General features: G+C 39.9%; 1 protein-coding gene across 8 annotated transcripts in view; it reads right to left on the bottom strand.

Moving 5' to 3' along the window:
* The window catches only part of DLGAP1 (DLG associated protein 1), a 960,906-nt gene that overhangs the window by 223,056 nt on the left and 714,326 nt on the right, over positions 1 to 23,524 (bottom strand). For all 8 annotated transcript variants that reach the window (XM_025365244.1, XM_025365243.1, XM_025365245.1 and 5 more), the window contains 2 exons: positions 11,679 to 11,856; positions 5,187 to 5,427 (listed from right to left, as the gene is read on the bottom strand). In XM_025365244.1, the coding sequence (XP_025221029.1) occupies positions 5,187 to 5,427; positions 11,679 to 11,856 (419 nt within the window). The remainder of the gene's footprint in view (positions 1 to 5,186; positions 5,428 to 11,678; positions 11,857 to 23,524) is intronic.

Below are 23,524 nucleotides of genomic sequence, written 5' to 3'. Positions count from 1 at the left end.
CTCCGGAGTTTGAGACCACCCTGAGCAACATAGTAAGTCTTCGTCTATACAAATTTTTTTTTTTTTTTTTTTTTTTAGTTAGCCGAGCATGCTGGCATGTGCCTGTGGTCCCAGCTACTCTGGAGGTTGAAGTGAGAGGATCACTGGGGCCTGGGAGGTTAATGCTGCAGCGAGCCATAATCACACTTCTGCACTGCAGCCTGGGCAACAAGGCAAGACCCTGTCACAAAATTAAAAAACTAAAAAAGAAAAAAGAAAACATTATAGCACAGAGGCCAAACTTTAAGAGTAACAGTGTGGCAAATGAACCTATTTACTCTTTATAAAAATGGTATTATTGCTACATAAAGCTTCTTTGGAATTTCAAAGTGAAGAAATTTCTTAAAAGACCAGAGAATCTGTTAGATGTGGTGGCTCACGCCTGTAATCGCAGCTCTTTGGGAGGCCAAGGTGGGCGGATCACTTGAGCCCAGAAGTTTGAGACCAGCCTGGCCAACATGGTGAAACTCCATCTCTACCAAAAATACAAAAAATTATCCAGGTGTGGTGGCATGCGCCTGTAATCCCAGCTACTCAGGAGGCTGAGGTGGGAGGATCACTTGAGGCGGAGGTTGCAGTGAGCCGTGATTGCACCACTGCACTCCAGCCTGGGTGACAGAGCAAGACCCCATCTCAAAAAATGAAAAAAAGAAATTTAGCCAGGCATGGCGGTGCGCATCTGTATTCCCTGCTACCTGTGTTCCAGAGGCTGAGATGGAGGATTGCAGTCCAGGAGGTGGAGGCTGCAGTAAGTTATAATTGTAACACTGTACTCCAGCCTGGGTGACACAGGGAGCCTCTGTCTCAAAATACCGAAAGCAAACAAACAGAAAACCCCCCCAGAGAATATACATCATGATAGTTTGCCTACTTCTATCAAGGAGCATTATTTCTATTCAAATGTTATATTTGGCATTAAAATCATAAAAAGTCATAAATACTTATTTTTAATATCTCCCTATCTCTTTACCATCTGCCTCTCCCCACCTACTACTTTCTGGGAAACCACTGCAAATGATTTACTTTGTGTCCTTTTTGAAGTTTTTTTTTCCGGTACATTTACGAGTGTGTGCTTGTATTTGGCCGGATGTGTGATTATTAGACAATAATTAGATCACCGTGTATGATTATTAGACAATGTTTCTGCCTATTCAGACTACTGATATCACCAGATACAAGTCTGCCTAGCTACAGTGTGATAATACCTTTTGATAGGTCCTAGGAAATATTCAGCACAGGAAGTAAAACAAAAACTTCCCCTTGAACCCATACAATTGCATTGGTGTATTGCTTCAGAGGCAGGCCTAATCCAGTCCTCTGAAGTGGAGGTCTGGGTGTATTTCCAGCATCAAGTTCTACTGTTACCTAAAATATTTTAGATGACTGAGGCAAGGGTTCTTGTTTTTCAGTCATGATATTAACTGAATCATGTTTTCATTCTACTTTCCTACCCTAATATTCTTACTGTAATATTAACTGCTCTAATACTTCCTCCTCTAATATTAATCTAGTAGTCCCAGGCACTGTGGTTTATATGAAAACTTGTTGAGTTTATTGGATGGAGAGAAATCTGGGTGCTTGAAGTAGATTATAGGCTAAAAGAACCTGAGATTCTACCGTAGTTAGACAAGCCAAGAAGTCAATAAGCCCAAGGAAGCATAACTTTAAGTTGCTGTAACTTCATCCCTGATTTGTCCTGATTTGCTGAGCTATCTCCATTCATCCTTGCTCACCTACTAATAGCTAGAGGATCCCTGCGGCCACCTAGAGCTGAGCCCATCTTCATAATTCTCTCCTATGGCATCAGATTCTTGTCAGTGATTTCATTTTACGAATACGAATAAAGAACAAGGCTGGGAGAGAAAGATTTAATAGCATATTTTGCTGAAAATGTGAGCAATTAAAATGGGCTGACCAAATGTCAAAGATTCAGAATGTGGACTGTTGTGGAGAGAAGTTCTGCCTAATAAGTGCAGTGGACAAAATGAGGAATTTTTTCTGGACAAAGAGTAAGTTTAGTAAAAACAAAATCTGCTGTGAGTATCTGAAAATAATGAGCAGAGAAGAGAGGCAAAAGGACACATCTACATCTACATCAAGTCCTGCTAAACCGAGATGTGCATCTGACCCGTGCATCTGGGGAAATCAATCAAATTAGAGCAAAGTCATTTCCCAATTTTCATAGATGAGTGTTTTCTTTCAAAAATTAGTAGGTCTTGTAAGAAAATCAATTTTCTGCATTTTTCTACAGGAAATTATATTTGATTCAATGTAAAAAGGAAACGAGGAAGAAAATTAATATGACAGTACTGAGATCATGTGAGAAAACGAGAAGGAAATGCGTGTGTGTATGTGCGTGTGTGTGTGTGTGTGTGCGCGTGTGAGAGAGAGAGAAATAGCATACAGGAGTAGTAGGAAGGGCAGAATAAAGGGCATAGACCCTTATCATATCATAAAATAATGAATTTTTAAAGAACAAATTCATGTCATAGAGAAACTGTGAAAGGTAATATTGGAAAAATATCCTATGTGCTTACTTAGTTAATCTACTGTAATGGTTTAGTACTTAAAACTGTTTATTCTTCCATGCCTGTGAAGATGACACATTATGTTTAGTTTAATGATTCTGGGTGAAGTACAGCTGCCCTGTGCAAACACTCGGCATTTTATCCATCACGAACCCCAGAGGCAAGTCACACCTTTCTGCCCTTAAATCCTTGCAGGGGCAGCCAAGCCTGGAGCCTTCCCCAGGAGAGCTGCAGGTGGAGGTGGCTCCGTACTTAGGATGCGATTCATAGAGCCCAGGAAGAAGCGAACGCGATCCCGTCTCTGCAGCTGGATTCACTTCTCCCCGTTTTGGGTGTTTTCCCACATAGCATTTCTGGCTAAAGCCCTTTAGATTCAACTCAGATTCAAAATGGAACAACAGGAGACACCCTCCCAGGGCTCATTCATCTCCTGCCCTGATAGGCTTGTTGGATTTCAGAAAATACTACAAACATGACAAATAGTTCTGTATATAAGTATTTCTCATGCAATATTTGGGATATACCTATCCAGCAGAATTATTCACTCTTTACTACAAACATGACAAATAGTTCTGTATATAAGTACTTCTCATGCAATATTTGGGATATACCTATCCAGCAGAATTATTCACTCTTTACTACAAACATGACAAATAGTTCTGTATATAAGTACTTCTCATGCAATATTTGTGATATACCTATCCAGCAGAATTATTCACTCTTTACCTGAAATTGAAATTTAACTGGACGACCTGGATTTTATTTGGCAACTCTATTGCTTGAGCTCTGGGAGCCTCCAGAGTATCTGAGAAGTGTCTTAGGAGGGCAGACCCCTGTGTGTTTGGAGTGAAGAGCATGGGACAGGCGCTGATGCAGGAAGTATAAGTAAAATGACAAAAACACGCAAATCCGACAGGTGAGCAGAGAAAAACCATTCCAAGTCTTTTGCTACTTTATCCACAACACTGTTTCCTGAGGGTAAAGGAGTGAGCCAGCAGCCCTTTCCTTCCTGACTGTTCTCCTGAGAGCACCCCTTGTGACTTCTGGGCCAGAATCTGCATTTTACATATTTAAGGAACGATTTCAACTAGCAGGCAATGAGTTCATCATACAGAAGAATGGACCAGACACTGGGAACGGGTTGTGTGTTGGGTTGGGGTGGTGAAAATGGGACACACCAAAAGACATAATGATACACTACAGGGACAGGGCAGACCTTCCAAATCACACTGCATGAATGCAAACACACACAAACATGCTCATGGTTGATTTTTCAAAAGAAATTATTTTTTTTCTCTTCATAAATAACTCTCATTTAATTTATTAATCTGTGGCTGTTCTTGGAGAATTTCCTAGTGATCAAGAACATACAGACATCCACCATCTCTGGTCTGGAGGTAGGCAGCCAGGGTCTGAGCTGTTGGGCTCCCTGCTGAGCTGCCTGGCCAATGCAAGGTCTGGAAGCATCTCTTCTCTTAACACTGAGATCTCAGTCTGCGGTGGTCAAGAATGAACTCCTCTTGTTTAACCCGTATATTTATTCTAAATAAAACTATCACCTCAATTCCATATATCTAGGATTTTAACTTGGATTTGAGGACCTTTTAACTCTTAAGCCTGCAAAAGTTCTAGACTGAATGATAATTACTGACATTTGATGCACCTAGCACTAAAATGGAATGATATAATATTCTGACACAGGCTTTTCTTTCTAATTTATTCATCATTATTTATCTTGAGTCTAAGTTTGATGATCTTCTTGTAGAATGTTCTATATTGAAGTTATGCTGAGTTCAATCATAAAGTTAAGCCTAGTTAAACAGTGGGATTTTCTTTTTGGAACTCAAATGTTATATATATAATACGTATGCACACATTGTCATACATAGCCCACGGCTATATTATTATGCAGGTTCCAGTGTCACGGAAACTCGTTAAGCTTTTCTGTGTCTCTGTGCCTAAAATCTACTGACAAAAATACAGTTTAACCACACACACTTAAATACAGTTTAGAGGGAAAAGGAGGTGCTATTTATACGGGATAGATAGAAGTTTTAAAATAGTGAAATAAATCTGCTTTCTGTTAAAATAAAACTCATAAAATGTGCGATCGATATAACGGGTCATCCATTTCTTCCTTCTTATTTCTCACAGTGATATTTCAGGTCTTTTGGGATAGTCACTTTGTGGCTATCTTGGAATAAAACAGTCATTTCAATTCTGTGATGGGTCATAAGTAGGGTGTCTGGTTCATTTAGGGTCACAGCCCTCAAAGGCCAAGCCTAATCATTGGGAGTAGGAGCTGGCGGGGATCAGCTCCTAGGACCTGTGTGGGGACTTTGGAAGTCCCTCCCCGCTGGGCTGTGCTGTCCCTCCCTCATGGTGTTGTAGTTGCAGTTTCCCCTGCGGGTGCCAGAGATGGGGTTGGGAAGGAGGTGTGGGAGAGTGGCCAGAGGCGGAGATAGAGGCAGATAGGGAAGGAAAACCTTTGGTTTGTAGGACATGGGTGGTATCTTGTTCCTGGCAACTATGCATGATGACAGCAAGGGCACAGTTTTTGGGGACAGTCGTGCCGCAGCCAGCACAGAGGCCAGGCTGGCTGCGGGCCTGCACACTCACCCGTGCTGCTCTGGATGGTCCTGACGGTGGTGGTGGTGCGCGGCGGCGAGGACGACCTCAGGGACACGCACTCGTCGTCCTGGGAGCAGCCTTTCTCGATGGCCCGCACATAGCTGTGGCTCCGCATGCGGAAGCAGCCGGGCATGGGCAGGTCCAGCGCCTCCACCGCCTGCGACTCCAGCTCGCTGAACACGGACTCGCACACAGACTCGAACTGCCCGTTCACTTCCATCTCGCTCACCTGCGGGCAGACACAGGCGTTGAGACACTCGCCTCCACCTGGTGGAGGACCAACCTCTCCAAGCATCTGCGAACTTCAATCCCCAGAAGAAAAAGCAGCGTCTGGTTATGTTAAGCTCAAATGCATTTTATTTCCTTTCTGTTACAGGCTGTAATTGAATGGCATCCAGTTTATAATTCCGAAAATAGATTACATTTTTTTTTTTTTTGTATTTTTAGTAGAGACAGGGTTTTGCCATGTTGGCCAGGCTGGTCTTGAACTCCTGACCTCAAGTGATCCACCCGCCTGGGCCTCCCAAAGTGCTGGGGTTACAGGCATGAGCTGTCACCATCAGCTTTGATTACATTTTAAAGAAAAAGGGCATTGTTTGTAGAATGCAAGGAAATGTGGGGCTTATTCCAGTGCATGATGTTCTTATTTATAAACGCAAACTTGAAGAAGAATTTTATCAGTCCATTGTCAGAGTTCATGTATTTTGGTATAACTTTTTAGCACAAACATTTTAGAAACGAGTATTTTTACAGTGCCTTTTGAAGTAACTAGTTTGTCAAATAATTTCAGTGTCAAGCTTAATTTAGTGCAAGGTATGGAAACATGCCCTATATTTTCTGGCAAGATACTCACATTTTTCACAAAAATAGACTAAACTCAGATATGTCAAAATCTTGAAAAGCGCCATCAAGATTTTCAAACTATTTACCAGTTTCAGTCTTCTTTATAAAAAGCCCATATGGGCTGAGTGTGGTGGCTCACACTTATTACTTTGGGAGGCTGTGGCAGGAGGATCACTTCAGCCTGGGAGGTCGAGGCTGCAGGAAGCCCTGATTGTACCACTGCATTCCAGCCTGGGCAACAGAGAGAGATCTTGTCTCAACAAACGAACAACAACCAAAAAAGCTGATATGATTCATAAATTGTTTATTAATGTATTTCAAAAATTTGCTACAGACATATTTGGTGTAATTGGAAAAAAATCTTTGAAATGGGGGCCCTCTTTTTTTGAAGAGTAAGTTTTTATTGATTTATATTCCTCCTGTATATAACTTATATTAGGTTTGAGCCCCACTTAAGAAACAACGTTCCTGACTAGATGTTCCAGTAACTTCTCACTTTTTAGTTGACTTGCCAGAGATTTGGGAGCATTCTCAATTTTCTGTTACCTTCCAGGACATCTTATCTGTATTTTCCTAATATCAAATTCATGAGGCACTGAGAATTAAACAAATTAAACTACAATTGGGTTTTGAACGCTTACTGAAAACTATTACAATTTTTGGCTGTCTCCTCATTTTGTATTATCTGAAGTTGTGCTCTGGTAATGACTAATTTATTTAAACTTCAGATAAAAGTGACCAATTACCTTAAGGCATATCAATAGAAAGAGACATGCATTGTTTAATAATAATTCTTTACAGTTTAAAAATGCTATTTTCACATTCTTCATCTAATTTGTTATGTGAAATCCCTGCACATTTTCCAGCATAATAACTATGTGTGTCCATATTAGAAAATTATATCTCTATATATCCTTGTTTTTAAAGAAATACATGGACATACATTTAGAGGTAAAGGAATGTATCTGCAGCTATCAAATGGAGCGAGAGAGAGAAAGACTGAGCAAGTGAGCCAATATCTCAACAATCCATACATTTCAATCTGGGTCAAGGATATACAGGAGTCTTTGTATTACATGTGTTACTCTTTTTTAAGGTTGCAATTATTTCAAAGCCAAAAATAAAGCAAATATATATGTGTGTATGTCTATATACATCTGCACATGTATGGGTGTATATATATATAGACATATGTAATATATGTATATATGTATATAATTTATTCATTTTTTCCCCCTTTTAATCAACATACCTAGCTTTACAAAGAGATAGCAAACTATCTCTGTCAAGGTAACAACCATTAAACTCAGATGACTATCTTTCTAGATAGTATATATGTCCCCTCTTCTACTTTGTATAAAACTTGAATTACATAGTAAATATAATTCTGCAACTTGTTGGTTTTTTTTCTTAACCCTCTAGGTTAAACTTACATTCTTTTTTTCTTTTTGTTTTTGGGGATAGGGTCTTGCTCTGTCACCCAGGGTGGAGTGCAGTGGCACGAAGAAGACTTACTGTAGCCTCAACTTCCTGCGCTCAAGCAATCCTGCTGACTCAGTTTCCTGGATAACTGGGACTACAGGTCTGCACCACCATGCCTGGCTATTTTTTTTTTTGTAGAGACAGGGTTTTGCCATGTTGCCCAGGCTGGTCTCAAACTGCTGGTCTCAAGCCATCAAGCCATCCTCCCAACTCCACCTCCCAAAGTGCTGGGATTACAGGTGTGAACTATGGCTCCTGGCTAAACTTATGTTCTTCATAGAATTCTTCTTCATTCCCTTTTATCCTTTTATTTTCATTATACACAGATACAGAAAACCATACAAAATAAATATATAACTTAATGAATTATAATAAGGCAAATACCTTGGAACCACTACCCAGATCAAGAAACAAAACTTTTCCAGACACCCTAGAAGCCCTCCACATGCCCCAATATTCACAATCTCTACTGTCTCTCTAATAGTACTTAACTAATACCCTGAGTTTTATTGCGTTTACTTTCGTGCATTTCTTTATGTTTTTTTTTTTTTTTCACCCAAGTGTGGATCCCTGGGCTCTGGTTTGTCTTACCCATTTAAAAAATCTGATAGATTTAAAAATTCACCTTTAACATACACTTATTTTGATTTATCTATTGAGAATCTAGGTTGTTTGCCCCATAGAGGTTCCCGTAGTCTGGATTTTGCTGATTTCATACTCATGGTGGAGTTCATCATGTTCCTCTGTATTTTGTATTGCCTGAAAATTGGAATCCAGATTCAGAGATTTGATCAGATGCAGGTTCAATCTTTCTGGCAAGGCTAGAGGTCATGTGCTTATTTCATCAGGAGGCACATTATGTCTAGTTTGTCTGTCTTTTATGTTGTTAGGAGTTATCTATGATCAATGCCTAGATCTGTTAGTCCTTGGGAGTTGTAAAATGCAATATTCTATAATTACTTTTACAACTACTAGTTGGAATATTCTCTTACACATTACTTGTTTACTTAATGATTTAGTTCATATAGCAATGGTAGGATAAATGCCTGATTTCCCCTCTTTATTTACTAATTTTCAAGATAAATTTTTTTTCTCTTATATTCCATATGTAATCAGTTTTTAAAAATATCACATTAACTCATAGATTTAAAAATATTTGACGGTTTTCAGTTAATTGAAATAATTATCCTTAGTGAACTCAAATTTGTGCCATCTTTCATCAGTAGGAGCCTTTTAGGTTGGTTTGGGGGTCTTTTTGACATGAAAGTAGTAATCTTTGAGAACTTCTTTGATATCTGGTATGACAAAATACTCTAAACTCCACTTAAACCTTTCCTGCCCAGTCCTGGAATCAATATGTTTCTGAAAAGCCCTTTCTTTTTTTAGTGGGAAATGGTGTCACAAGAACACAATCTGGGTACTAGGAAGATACACTGTCATTGCTACTGGGTTAATCACTGTTCTTAGGTCTTTTCAGTGGGAAGAACTAGGATATAAATACTATAGGGTTCTTATGCAACCTCTTCTATATATGTTTATTCTTAGATATTTATTCCATACTGAGAATCTTGGTTCTCAAGGACACAGGAGATGATGGAATTGGAATATTCTATAACTATCCATTTACTTTATCCCATAATATATGCACAGAAAACATTACTAATACTACCCCTGCCCCCATATGATTAAAGAGCTAACAATTTCATTTTATATGTGGTCCCTCTATTCTTTTCTCATTTTTAAATAATTGTGCTGTATTTATATCGTCAGAGCAAATAAACCTATTATGCTCCCCAACCAGTGAATGCTCATTTAGTCTTAGTTCTACACATAATTGTGTTTAATGTTTGCTACTACAGGTGGTCCATGACTAATGATGGTTTGACTTACGCTTTTTCTACTTTATGATGATACAAGATTGATATGTATTCAGTAGAAACTGTACTTTGAATTTTGAATTTAGATCTTTTTCTGGGCTGTTGATACGTAGTTTAGTATTATCTCGAGATTCTGGGTAGGTGCTCAGCCATGCAATTACAAGGATAAACAACTGATACTCCAAAGTGCACTGTGTTGCCAGTCCAGCGTTTTTTGGATATTGTGTCTTTTGTTTTCACATCCATCATGTTTACAAAATGCCCATTTTTGAGTTATGGTATTTTCAACTTACAATGGGTCTATCAGGGATGTAAGTAGAGGAGCATCTGTAGTTCTTATGTCTGCTCATTCATATGGCTGGTTTAGAGCTCATTGTCTAGTGCATTTCTCAGAATGTGTTCATGGAATCAATATTCTTTGCATGCATCCATGCTTATAACAGTTTGTACCTTTTATACTTGAAAGTCAGTTTTTCTAGATATAAAAATCTTTGATTCACATATTTTTCCTTGAGTGTATTAAAATGCTACACACATCATTTTCTTCCAGCATAAACCATTGTTGTTAAAGGGTCCAATGGTAACTCAGTTTTCATTTTATTAAGTCAGTTGCTCTTTTTGTCTAGAAATCCAAAGTGTTTTTTAAAAAATTCTTTAAAGTCTTGTAATTTTACCAGAATATGCCCTGATGTTGATTGCTTTGGGTCAATTTCTCAGGTACATGGTGTGTTTACATGGTATGTTCTTCCACTATGTAGCTTCAAATCAACTTTTTATTTCAGGAAAGTTTAAAAAAATTCATTGTGTTTCTTACTTTTTCTGTTCCATTGATTTTCTTCTGAAGGGACTTCTGTTATCTGTATGTCTAATGTTCTTGGTCTGTTTTTGATATTTGTCAATTTCTCTTTAATTCTTTCTAACTCTTGATTTATGTTCTCTGTTTTCTCTCTCTCTCTCTCTCTCTCTCTTTCTCTCTCTCTTTTAAGAGATAGGGTCTAGCTCTGTTGCCCAGGCTGGAGTGCAGTGGTGTGATCATAACTCATTATTATAACTCATTATCATTACCATCACCACCACCATCACTATTACTATCACTACCACTACCACTGCCATCACCATCATTACCACCACCATCATTACCAACACCATCACCATCATCGCCACCATCACCATCACTATCATCACCATCACTATCATCACTGTTACCACCATCACCATCACCACCACCACCACCACCATCACTATCACAACCGCCACTGCCACCCGTTACCATCACCACCACCACCATTATGATCATCACCACCACCACATCACCACCACCACCACCATCACCACCACCATCATCACATCACCACCACCACCATCACAATCACCACTGCCATTACTGTTACCATCACTGTCACCACCATCACCATCACCACTGCCACGACCATCACCACCACCATCACCATTACTATCACTACCACTACCACTGCCATCACCATTACCACCACCATCACTACCAACACCATCACCATCATCACCATCACCATCACTATCATCACCATCACTGCCATCATTATCACCAACACACCAACATCACCACTATGGTCACCACCACCATCAGTAACATTAATTCTCACCTTGATGATCACAGTGTCTTCCAAACTAGCCTCTCTGCTTCTAGTTTCTCATTTTCTCCAATCTTTCCTATGTTTTTTTGGCCAGATTAATTATCCTACATCAAAGTTAGATTCATATCTCTTGCTTGCTTAAAAGTCAAAGTTTTCTTTTTTTTTTTTTTCTTTTTTCTTTTCTTTTAATTGAGAAAGAGTCTTACTAAGTCACCCAGGCTGGAGTGCAGTGACATGATCTCGGTTCACTGCAACCTTCACCTCCCAGTTTCAAGTGATTCTCTCGCCTCAGCCTCCAGAGTAGCTGGGATCACAGGTGTGTGCCACCATGTCAGGCTTACTTTTGTATTTTTAGTAGATACAGGGTTTCACCATGTTGGCCAGGCTGATCTTGAACTCCTGATCTCAAGTGAATTTCCAAGGACCCTCTTCATTGTGCTTTATCCACCTATACAGGGCCCCACCTCCTGGCAGACCATTGATACCGGGGGCTTACTGTGGCTGAACACATGGCATGCTCTTTGCACCACTTGACTGGACCTCCTGTCTGAGGACCCAATGGTCTCCTGGGTGAGCGACTGCCTCCCTAACTCACGCCCTCTCAGTTCTCGCTAACCTTCCTGCCGCTAATGGCTCCTGACCACCGCTGCCCTGACGGCCCTCACCTGGCTGATGGTGCTCATGGCTCGCATGTAGCTCTCATTCCTGGAGCGGAACTTTGGTGATGTGAGCAAGCCTGCAGGGTCGAGGCTGTCCAGGCTCCGGTTGATGGAGACTTCACTCACTGCCCTCAGGTAACTATGACTCCGGATCTGGAGTTTGGGTGAGTGTTCATTGGAGATTCTGGAAGGGAACAATGGAAAAGGTACATTAGTCACATTCCAAAATGCAGGAAACAATAAGATATGGCACTACTGTCATTTATGCGGCACCCTAAATACCGGGACAAATGACGTAGATGCCCTTCTATGATTGCTAAACTCCCCCACAGTGTCTCAGAAGGAAGAACTTTTGACAGGAAATCATCAAGGTCTGATGACATTAGAGAGCAATTAACATTCTCTTCAACCATGAACTAATTGCCTCATTCACATTTTCCTAGCCACCCTAGGAAGCAGATAATAAGCAGCAATTGTCCTGCCCTGGAATTCTGACTTGTGTAATTTGTAAAGCTTTTCTTTGTACCTATTTCTCTCTTGTAGTCATCTTTTTGTGTTTGGACAGTAAGTTTTAACAGTAAGTGGGTATATATCTATATCTACATTTTTATCTATCCATTTTCCTTCCTCCCTTCCTTCCTTCCCTCCTTCCTTCCTCCCTTCCTTCCTTCCCTCCTTCCTTCCTCCCTCCCTCCCTTCCTTCCTCCCTCCCTCCCTCCCTTCCTTCCATCCAATCTTTAACTCTCTAACAGAGTTGAGATTGAACTTCGTGAACAGACCTTACACCTTAGCGATTAAAAAGGCATACCTCTCAATCTTTATATGTAAACACAAGTCACTACACACTTTGTACTCTTTGGATTTATTCTAGGAGGCATTGTAAAATTATAAAAGTAGAAAATGCTAATTGCAAATAGACAAGCTACACAGATGTGCACAAAGTGGAAGGTGGGTCCCCCTGTCTCTCCTTGTTCCTGTATGTAGAATTACATACCCTTAAAAGAACTACTCATAGCAGTTTGGGGTATATTCTTCCTCAGTCTTTCTATTCATATATAATCAACTTAATGTTCATTATTTTATTTTATTTTTTGAGACAGAGTCTCGCTCTGTCATACAGGCTGGAGTGCAGTGGTGCGATCTTGGCTCACTGCAGCCTCTGCCTCCTGGGTTCAAGCAATTCTCGTGCCTCAGCCCCTGAATAGCTGAAACAACAGGCACATGCCACCATGACCAGCTAATTTTTGTACTTTTTGTAGAGATGGGGTTTTTCTGTATTGGCCAGGTTGGTCTTGAACTCCTGGCCTCAAGTGACGTGCCTGCCTCGGCCTCCCAAAGTGTTGGGATTAAAGGTATGCGACACTGTGCCCGGCCAATGTTAGTTATTTTTAAAGTTTGTTTTCACATGGGATTAGTGTGATTTTTCTTTCTTTATTAGATTTCTTTAATTTTGGCTGTAACATTGTTCCTAATTAAATAAATTAAAGTTGATAGGGAAAAAGATATATGCCTCCATAGCTGCTATTATTTATCATCCTAGCCAGTGAAATTAGAAAATTTTAAAAAATAAGTAATATAAATATTTTAAAGAGATAAGTTTTGAGTATTTATAGATTATGCGATCAATTATCTGTAAATTAAGAGAAAATCAACTGAAAAACCATGAGCGCTTTTAAGGGAAATCCTCAAGGTAGCTAGATATAAGGTAGCAATACATAAATTAACAGCTTTTCCATGTAATATCAAATACAATTTTAATGAAAAAATTCCCTTTAAAATTGCAAAAATACACAGAAATTACAAAAAAGAAATGCATCAGAATTTTATGAAGAAAATGATAAAATTTATGGAAGGCAATAAATAAGTGCTACATTAATGCGAAAAACCTCCACAACAAGTTTCCTGTAAAAAAACTTAAATTTTTCCTAAATTTATCTATAAATTTAAGGTAATTGCAACAAAAATCTCCATATAAATTTTACCTGTTTTCTATTTTTGAGATGGAGTTTCACTCTGTCGCCCAGGCTGGAGTGCAGTGGTGTGATCTCGGCTCACTGCAACCTCCACCTCCTGGGTTCAAGTGATTCTCTTGCCTCAGCCTCCCGAGTACTGGGATGACATGCGCATGCCACCACGGCTGGCTAATTTTTGTATTTTCTTAAAGATGGGTTTCACCATGTTGGCCCATCTGCTCCCAAACTCCTGACCTCAAGTGATCTGCCCACCTTGGCCTCCCAAAGTGTTGGGATTACAGGCATAAGCCACTGCCCCATAAATCTCCATAGAAATTTTACTCAAATGTAACAAACTCATTTTAAAGTTTATATGAGGTTCAGAGCAGCATTATTCATAACAGACAAAAGGTGGAAGCAACTCAAATGTCTATCTAATGCTGAATAGATGAAATGTGGTAAAAGAACTATTTGGCTAAGAAAAGGAATGAAGTATTGATACATGCTACAATATAGATCTTTGAGAGCATCATGCTAAGTGAAAGAAGCCACATATTGCAAAAGATCACGTATTACATGATTCCACTTACATGAAATGTCCAGAATAGGCAAATTGCTAAAGACAGAAAGTAGATGAGTGGTTGACTAGAGCTCGGTGGGGAAAGCACAGGAAGATGGTGGCATTAGAAAGTGATGTCTAAAGAGTATGGAGTTTCTCTTTGCAGTGATAAAAAGGTTCTAAAATTAGTTATAGTGTCAGTTGCACAACTCTGTGAGTATACCAAAATCATTAAATTGTACACCTGAAAAGGGTGAATTATATGGTATGTGTATTATATTTCAACAAAGCTGTTGTAAAAAATTACGCGAGTCCTCAAAATAATCAGATTTTCTTACGAAGGGAGTTTAGAGGGTAGACTAAACTGGGCAACACTAGAGAAAGAAAGCCAGTCAAGGTGATTGCAATGTTGCTATAATCTAAACAAGGGAAAAAGGCTCAGTTAAGTATTAGTGGTAGTAGAGAGGAAGAGACAGATTTGAGAATCCATATAAAAATTAAATGCAGATGATGAGTAAGGAGGTCTAAAGGTTCTAAGAAGAGCCAGAAAATAAAAATAAATAAAAAAACAAGGGGAGGAATGTCCTTTATCAGATCTAAGCTATATTTTACATTTTATTTTTATTTATTTTTTGAGATGGAGTCTCACTTTATCGCCCAAGCTGGAGTGCAGTGGTGTGATCTCGGCTCACTGCAATCTCTGCCTCCTGGGTTCAAGTGATTCTCCTGCCTCAGCCTCCAGAGCAGCTGGGATTATAGGCACGTGCCACCAAGCCCAGCTAACTTTTGTATTTTTGTAGAGAAGGGGTTTCACCATGTTGGCCAGGCTGGTCTCGAACTCCTGACCTCAAGTGATCTGCCCACCTCGGCCTCCCGAAGTGCTGGGATTACAGGCGTTCGCCACCACACCTGGCCTCGGCTATACTTTATAGCTGCAATGATGAAAAAGGGTCATGTTGGTAAAGGAAATCGGTAGAATAAAATAAGGACTCCAGAAACAGGACTAAGTATGTATTTGAATATAATATATTGCAAACGTGGCAGTTGGAATAGGCAAGGAAAAGATCAAGTATTTAATAATGGAGTTAGACCCTTTTTGCATCCACTTGGGGAAAAATGAATTCCTACTAAGCATACAGATTAAAAATAATATTTTAAAAATGTAAAGTTCTCCAATATAATATAGATTATATTTTATAATCTCAATTTCTATACTTAAACAATTTAAAGAGAAATTTATCAACGTTTTATGAATTTAAAAAAACCCTATAAAGCCTTATGGAAGGCAATAAGGAAGACCTAAAGAAATGCAAAGCAATGTGGTAGAGAAAGACTTTAGAAGCATCGTGGTAAACTTAGACGCCATAAAGAGAAAGGTTAATGAATGGAAGTACATAAAAATTTAACACTTTTTTTCAGCCAAAGATCCTGTCAACGATGTTAAGAAAAATAGTAATTGAGTATGAGAACAGATTTGCAACACTAAGCAGCAAAAAGGGTTCACATGCATAATATTTAAATTAGTAAGATGAATAAAAAATATGCAATCAACACAATGAAAAATGGTCAAAGCCTATAAAGAGGGAATCATAAGAAAATAAATATATAAATTCACAGGAAAGTAACTTTATATATCACCAAGCATATGACAAAATGCTTGATCTCACTAGTAATTAGAGAAATGTGGATTTTAAAAAACATACATTTACACATTATATTCACGTACATCCATCTCGATGCCCTCAAATTGTAAAGATATTCCCTATATTCTAAGTATCCTCTTAGTAGCAATGTATACGATTGTATCTATTCTTAAAGCTTGTATGGAATTACTTACATATAACAGCCCAAAACTATTCTTAATAATACTAAACCCTGAGAATGTGATAAGCAACCACTTTTTGCAGCTGCACTGAGGGAGAAACCAAATTAAGACAGATCTAGAATATAACATCAACAGTAAATCTCTTATGGCATTTTACTGTGACAAAAGATAAACTAGGCCAGGTGCGGTGTGGCTCACACCTGTAATCCTAGCACTTTGGGAGGCTTAGGTGGAAGGATCACTTGAGCCCAGACACGCCTGGGAAACACAGTGAGGCCCTGTCTCTATATTTTAATATAAAAAAAGTAAAAGAAAAAAACTGTTCTAGAAATGTGCCCTTTGGATCCTTCAAGTAGTGGTCAAACATGAAAATAGCTTTGCCAGGTCAAGGTAATATTTTCCATGTGTTATGTGCTATTTTGGTGATTCTGACTGCGTCGCTTTATAACACCAATGCCCAAAATTTCAACCAACAAACTGAAAAATTCATTTTCCTTTTAAGATCTTTTTTTTCTTTTAAGAAAAAGAGAGCCATAGCTGGAAGCATTCATAAACTAAAGTTCACTTCTCCTTAGAACTTGCGCGTTAGATGACAAATGTGTTTCTTTGGCTGTTTTGCAACCTGACCCAGAGCAATGATATTGCCAACATAAATGATGATGCTATTGCAAATGTTATCAGGGCAGTGACGGGAGTGGCTGTTTCATAAATGGTGTACATTCAAAGAAGAAGTGAAAGTCCAGCATTTTGAAAAATGAGCGTCTGCTGGCTGAGATGGGGAAACGAGGCATCATTGCAACAATCATTCACTCTGGCCACTCGTCATGAAATAAGGCATAATTCCCAAATTTCAAAGTGAAACATCATTCAGAAGGAATTGAATAGTTCTTCTTTGGTGAGTCATTCCTGATAAAACAATGCATACATTAATAACACACAAAATATAAGGAAAGGAACTATTTTATCTCGTCCACTTACAGAACAGAGCCTTCTGCTATCAATAGAAAGGTTACTATATGCCCATGTGCTCCGGAGGCAGAAACACTCATTAAAGAAACACCAAAATAGTATATCGATGACTTTATCTTCACCTCAAAAGCAAGCTGATCTGCTCAGAAGAAAGAGAGTGTGCATATTCAGAAACATTAACTCTCTCATGTTAGATGAATTATTTTCAACATTGGTCTAACAAAATGATGCTCTTCTTTTCCCACTCTTCTCCCTAAATTACTTATGCTAAGTTAACTTTTTCTGGCTTATTAGAACTAAAGTGAGATCTTGATTTTGTTGGGCTGGTAGGTCCCATTCATTATCATGTCTTTAAAGTACAAGCAATGATGGGAAGTTCTTAGGTGACAGTGAGCCAACCACACAAACAAGCTTGACCCTTTGTATCTGGAAGGCTGCCATTGCAAAGAAGAGCATGTGCAGTAATCGTCAGACCACAAAGCTTTAAACCAATGTCTCAAAAGACAAAATGACTAACTTTGTAACATATTACTGAAAATAACTTCAGATGGTTGCGATGTTATTTTCCCCCAAAGAAGGAAATGCTTCCAGGTTATTGAATCCAGTGGGAGAATCTTTGGAGGTGATGGACCATCTTACGGAGGCATCTGCACCCTAAGTTTTGTTCATTTTCACGTTGTCTTCTCTCTGACTTACAAAAGTATTGGAATATAAGGCTCTTCCATGGGACCCAGAGGAAACATCTTATGGCCTCAGGAGGTTAATCTAACTTTACTGTATTTCAAAAATGAAAGTATTTGGCCTTGGTCATGACACATTTATCAAATCATACTCATAAACATTAATGGCTTGAACTGAGAGGCTTTGATCCCTTGGGCTTTGGTGTGGAAAATGGTACTTAGTAGGTGACAGTTCTCTGTTTAACTAGTTTCAGGGAATCAAACACGGGGCATTTTACTAGTCAAGCTGCTTTGGTAAAATGAAGCCTTTCTTTTCAGTAACCTTAACTACAATGGCTTTATAATCCGTATAGAAGTATAACTTTCATTAAAGTTGTTTACTTTTGTAGTTGCCTCTTGAGTTATTTCTACTTTATAATAATACCTGACATTTGTTACCATTTATCCAATGCCTGGCTACCGTTAATACTACCTTATAGATAAAGAAACTGTGACTTTGAAAGATCACATCGTGTTGAAGGTAATTCCAATGGAAGCTTGGCCTGTTAACTTCCACATTCCTATTCTGTCTTCTCCTCCTCCTCCTCCTTTTTTTTTTTTTTTTGGACAGAGTCTTACTCTGTTGCCCAGACTGGAGTGCAGTGGTGCAGTCTCAGCTCACTGCAACCTCTGCTTCCTGGGTTAAAGTGATTCTCCTGCCTCAGCCTCCCAAGTAGCTGGGATTACAGGCGGGTGCCACCACGCCCAGCTAATTTTTTTGGTATTTTTAGTAGAGAGGGGGTTTCACCATTTTGGTCAGGCTGGTCTTGAACTCATGACCTCAAGTGATCTGCCTGCCTGGGACTCCCAAAGTGCTGGGATTATAGGGGTGAGGCACTGCGCCTGGTCAACATCTCCTCCTATTTCTTGGGGAATCCAGCCTGGATTCTCATTTGGGTTCTCCTTCCTCTAACTTGCCCTTACATGCTTTTATTCCCTAATACTTTATAATTGTTTCTATTCTGTTTTTATTGTACATTCTGTTTATGGACAATCTCATCTCCTCAAAAGCTTCTGTTACCAACTTTATGCTAGCCACTCCCAAATCTATCTGTAGTCTAGAGATCTCCTAAACTTCAAAACTGAAGTTTTAAGTAACTACTGTACATTTCTATCCAGATGTTCCATAAGTACCAAAAAATTGTCATGAACCCCAAATGAACACATACATTTCTCCTCAAATTTTCTTATTTTTTTAATCCACACTGAGATGAATACCCAGTCAACTAACCTAGAAATCCAGAAATTTATCCTGTCTCTTTTGTTAACTGTCTAAATCCAGTCGATCATCATATTTTCTTGTTTTTACTTCCTATATACATTTAAATTTGGTTTCTTTTCTCTCTTTCCTTGTTTCCAACTTTTTGGATTTGGGGGTACATGTGCAGGTTTACTACATGAGTATATTGTGTGTGATACTGAGGTTTTGGGGTATGATTGATCTTATCACCCAGGTAGTAAGTGAAGTACCCAATAGTTAGTCTTTTGACCCTTGTCCCCCTCCCTCCATCCCCTCTCTAGTAATCCCCAGAGTCTGTTGTTGCCATCTTTATGTCTGTGTGTACCCACTGTTTAGCTCCCATTTATAAGTGAGAACATGTGGCATTGGGTTTTTGGTTCCTGCATTAATTTGCTTCAGATACTGGCTTCCAGTTGCACCCATGTTGCTGTGAAGGACATGATCGCATTTTTTGTTATGGCTGTGTGGCATTCCATGGTGTGTATGCACCACATTTCTTCATCCAATCCACTGCTGATGGGCGTCTAGGTTGATTCCATGTCTTTGCTATTGTGAACAGTGCTGTAATAAACATACACATGCATGTGTCCTTTTGGTAAAAGGATTTATTTTCCTTTGGATATCTACCTGGTAGTGGGATTGCTGGGTCGAATGGTAGTTCCATATTCAGTTCTTGCCTCTCTCTCCTTCAGTACTTCTTGCTCTACTGCTTTCTCAGTCCAGCCTTCACCTTGATTCTACTAACCATGCTCCTATCACGAGTCTTGTACCCTTGAATGCATCTCTCTTGTCCTGCTAGTTACTTCGACACTCTCTTCCGTAGGCTCCTTGGGTGAATCCTGTTAACCACAGGAGAAACTCTAAACTCTTTACCTGCTTTCCAGTCTCCTCGTTGGCTGTTTCCCCACATGATCATGCACGCCCTCCCAAGCTTCATCTTTGCACACGCTGTTTCTATGGCTTGGAATGCTCTCCTTTCTCCACTTTCCACCCACCAAACTCTTCAACTCATTTCAGCAGGTCCCTGGGTGTTAGAACCTCTATTTAGGTCATTTTCCTTCAGAAGGCCTCCTTTGTTCTTCCCAGACTAAAGTCCTCCATCTGTACCCCTCCAGTGGCTTTTATACTTCTCTGTTACACACTGTTTCCATTGCTGTAATTATTATTATTATTATTATTATTATTATTTTTTTTTTTTGAGACGGAGTCTCGCTCTGTCGCCCGGGCTGGAGTGCAGTGGCCGGATCTCAGCTCACTGCAAGCTCCGCCTCCCGGGTTCACGTCATTCTCCTGCCTCAGCCTCCCGAGTAGCTGGGACTACAGGCGCCCGCCACCTCACCCGGCTAGTTTTCTGTATTTTTTTTTTAGTAGAGACGGGGTTTCACCGTGTTAGCCAGGATGGTCTCAATCTCCTGACTTCGTGGTCCGCCCGTCTCGGCCTCCCAAAGTGCTGGGATTACAGGCTTGAGCCACCGCGCCCGGCCGCATTGCTGTAATTATTAATATTTGGTTACACGTTTGTATACTCTTCAGATTTTTGAGCTCTTAGAAGCAGAATCAATATTTCATTCATTTTTGTTACACAGTGGTACACTGGCACTTAAATGTTTTACTTTAATTACCACTAATAACCCCTAACACTTGAGTGCTTTCTTTATGCCAGGCACTGTCTTTAAATCATCTCATGAAATGGATGAGTAAATAAATAAATGAGGAGGGTGACTCAGTTGATCATTATTCTAGACCTAAAATAGTTTGCTGTAAAAATTTTTTCTTTTCCTTTCTTTTTTCTTTTTGAGTCAGGGTCTCACTCTGCTGCCCAGGCTGGAGTGCAATGGTGCAATCACAGCTCACTGAGGCCTCGAACTCCTGGGCTCAAGCAATCCTCCCACTTCAGTCTCCTGAGTAGCTGAGACCACAGGTGTGTGTCACTACACTTGGCTAATTAAATTTTTTTTGTTTTTATGTTGCCCTGGCTGGTCTCGAACTCCTGGTCCCAAGTGATCCTCCTGTGCCCCCCAAAATTTTTATTTTTTAACTTATAAAGACCTCATAAAGCTTTTTTTTTTTTTTTTTTTTTGAGATGGCGTCTCACTCTGTTGCCCAGGCTGGAGTGCAGTGGCATGATCTTGGCTCACTGCAACCTCTGCCTCCCAGGTTGAAGTGATTCTTCTGCCTCAGCCTCCCGAGTAGCTGGGACTACAGGCGTGTGCCACCATGCCTGGATAATTTTTGTATTTTTAGTAGAGATGTGGTTTCACCATATTGGCCAGGCTGGTCTCCTGACCTCGTGATCTGTCTACCTCGGCCTCCCAAAGTGCTGGGATTACAGGTGTGAACCACTGTGCCTGGCCTTCTTCTTTTTTTTTTTTTTTTTAAATGAAACGGAGTGTTACTCTGTCACCCAGGCCGGAGTGCAGTGGCACGATCTCGACTCACTGCAACCTCTGCTGCCCAGGTTCAAGTGATTCTCCTACCTCAACCTCCTAAGTAGCTGGGATTACAAGCATGTGCCACCACACCCAGCTAATTTTTGTATTTTTAGTGGAGACAGGGTTTCATCATGTTGGCCAGGCTGGTCTTGAACTCTGGACTTCAAGTGATCCGCCTACCTCAGCCTCCCAAAGGGTTGAGATTACAGGTGTGAGCCACCACGGCCAACTCATAAAGTTTTATTGTGATATAATTTATATACAGTACCATAAAAGTCACCCTTTTCAGTGATTTTTAGTATATTCATAGAATTATGCAACCATAATTACTACTGAATTCTAGAACATTTTCATTATCCCCCTCCAATCTTATACCCATTATAGTCACTCTCCATTCTTCCCTAGCCCAAATCCCTCATCTCCTCCTTGTCTCTATGCCTTTGCCTGTTCCGGACACTTCACATACATGGAATCATACAATCTGTGGCTTTTGGTATCTGTCTTCTTTAACTTAGCATGATATTTTCTTTCCTCCCTCCCTCCCGCCCGCCCTCCTTCCCTGCCTTCCTTCCTTCCCTCCCTCCCTCTCTCTCTCTTTCTTCTCTCTTTCTCTTTCTTTCTTCTCTCTCTCTCTCCCCCCCTCTCCCCCTACCTCTCTCTTTGTCTCTTTCTTTCTTTTTTGAGATGGGTTCTTACTCTGCTGCCCAGGAGTGCAGTGGCATGACCACAGCTCACTGCAGCTTCCAACTCCTGAGCTTAAACAATCCTCCTACCTCAGCTCCCATGTAGTTGGGACTACATGTAGGTGCAAGCCACTGCACCCATCCCTAGCATGATGTTTTCAAGGTTCATTCATGTTGTAGCGTGTATCAGTACTTCATTCCTTTGTATAGCTGAATAGTATTGCACTGTATGAATATATATAACAATCTGTCCATTCATCAGTTGATGGACAGTTGACTTGTTTTTATTTTTTGGCTATTATGAATAATGCTGTAATAAACAATCATGTAAAAGTTTTTGTGTCAGCACATAAAAATTTTATAGGAAAACATTTGAGATAAATGAGCAAGAAATTTTACATAGGGGGGTGGGACTTCTGCAATGACAGAGAGGAATTAGGTTAACATATTGGCAAAACTATTAAAATCAACCATTCCTGAACTAAGTAACCAAAGGCAGAGAACAAACAAACTCATTTATCCAAGAAAAACTACTGATTTTAGATAAAAACAATGGGGTGTTTGGAGATTTAACTTGGGGATATGCACATTCCCCTGCCCCCCAGGCTCTGGCATACTAGCTGTGAACAGATGGCAGCCTTGCAGCCAACAGAGGGGACACACCCTTTTGGAGTGCTGTTGAAACCACCATCTCCAGTGAACAGTTAATATTTTTACTGGTCTCACAGCTCCCCTCTAAGCGGATCCCGGGGCATTGGAACTATTTGATCTGATTGGAAGCTCTGTTCTGTGGAAAAGCCCTATCCCCAGGTTGTTATTGAAAACAATAGCCTGAAATGGTTAACATTGTAGCTATTTAAGGCTGCAGTTTCCCTTGGGGCACACAAGAACTTGACCCAAAATTTCAAAGAAATTATTGGCCAAAATTATTTACAGACTATTTTTATTTACAGACTCAGGGTCTAACTCAAAGCCACTTTCTGTCTGAAGCTCTCCCTAATGCCTGCACTCCAAATGAGTCTCTTTTTTGTCTACCCTCTCATGGTTGCTTTCTTGCACATCTATTATAAGCTTCACATGGATTATATTGAAGTCAGTTCTGCATGTTCATCTTAACCTGGAGATGTGAAATTCTCAAGGGCAGGAATCACATGTCCTCCATAACATCCAGCAGAAGCGTCATGCATAGTTGGATTAGTCATGCATATGATTCATGCGTATGTCTCATCCAGCATAAGCGTCATGCATAGTAGGATTGCAGATGCCCGACTTTCCTTCCTTTGTTCCAGATATTTGCATTGCCAGCCAGAGTCCTTTTTCAAATTTTACTCCTTTTGCAACAACACAGTTTTCCTTAAATGTTAATTTTCCTTCTGTTTCTTAGGAGAGTAACTTCATAAAGGGATCCATTTCACTAACCAACGTGCCCCATCCGAAGAGCTCAGTTTACACACAGGGACAACTTCTAAAGTT

Source organism: Theropithecus gelada, chromosome 18 (genome assembly GCF_003255815.1).
Source record: "Theropithecus gelada isolate Dixy chromosome 18, Tgel_1.0, whole genome shotgun sequence".
NCBI lineage: Eukaryota > Metazoa > Chordata > Mammalia > Primates > Cercopithecidae > Theropithecus > Theropithecus gelada.
Note: the sequence above shows the minus strand (reverse complement) of the source record. Positions and strands in the feature narration are given on the sequence as shown.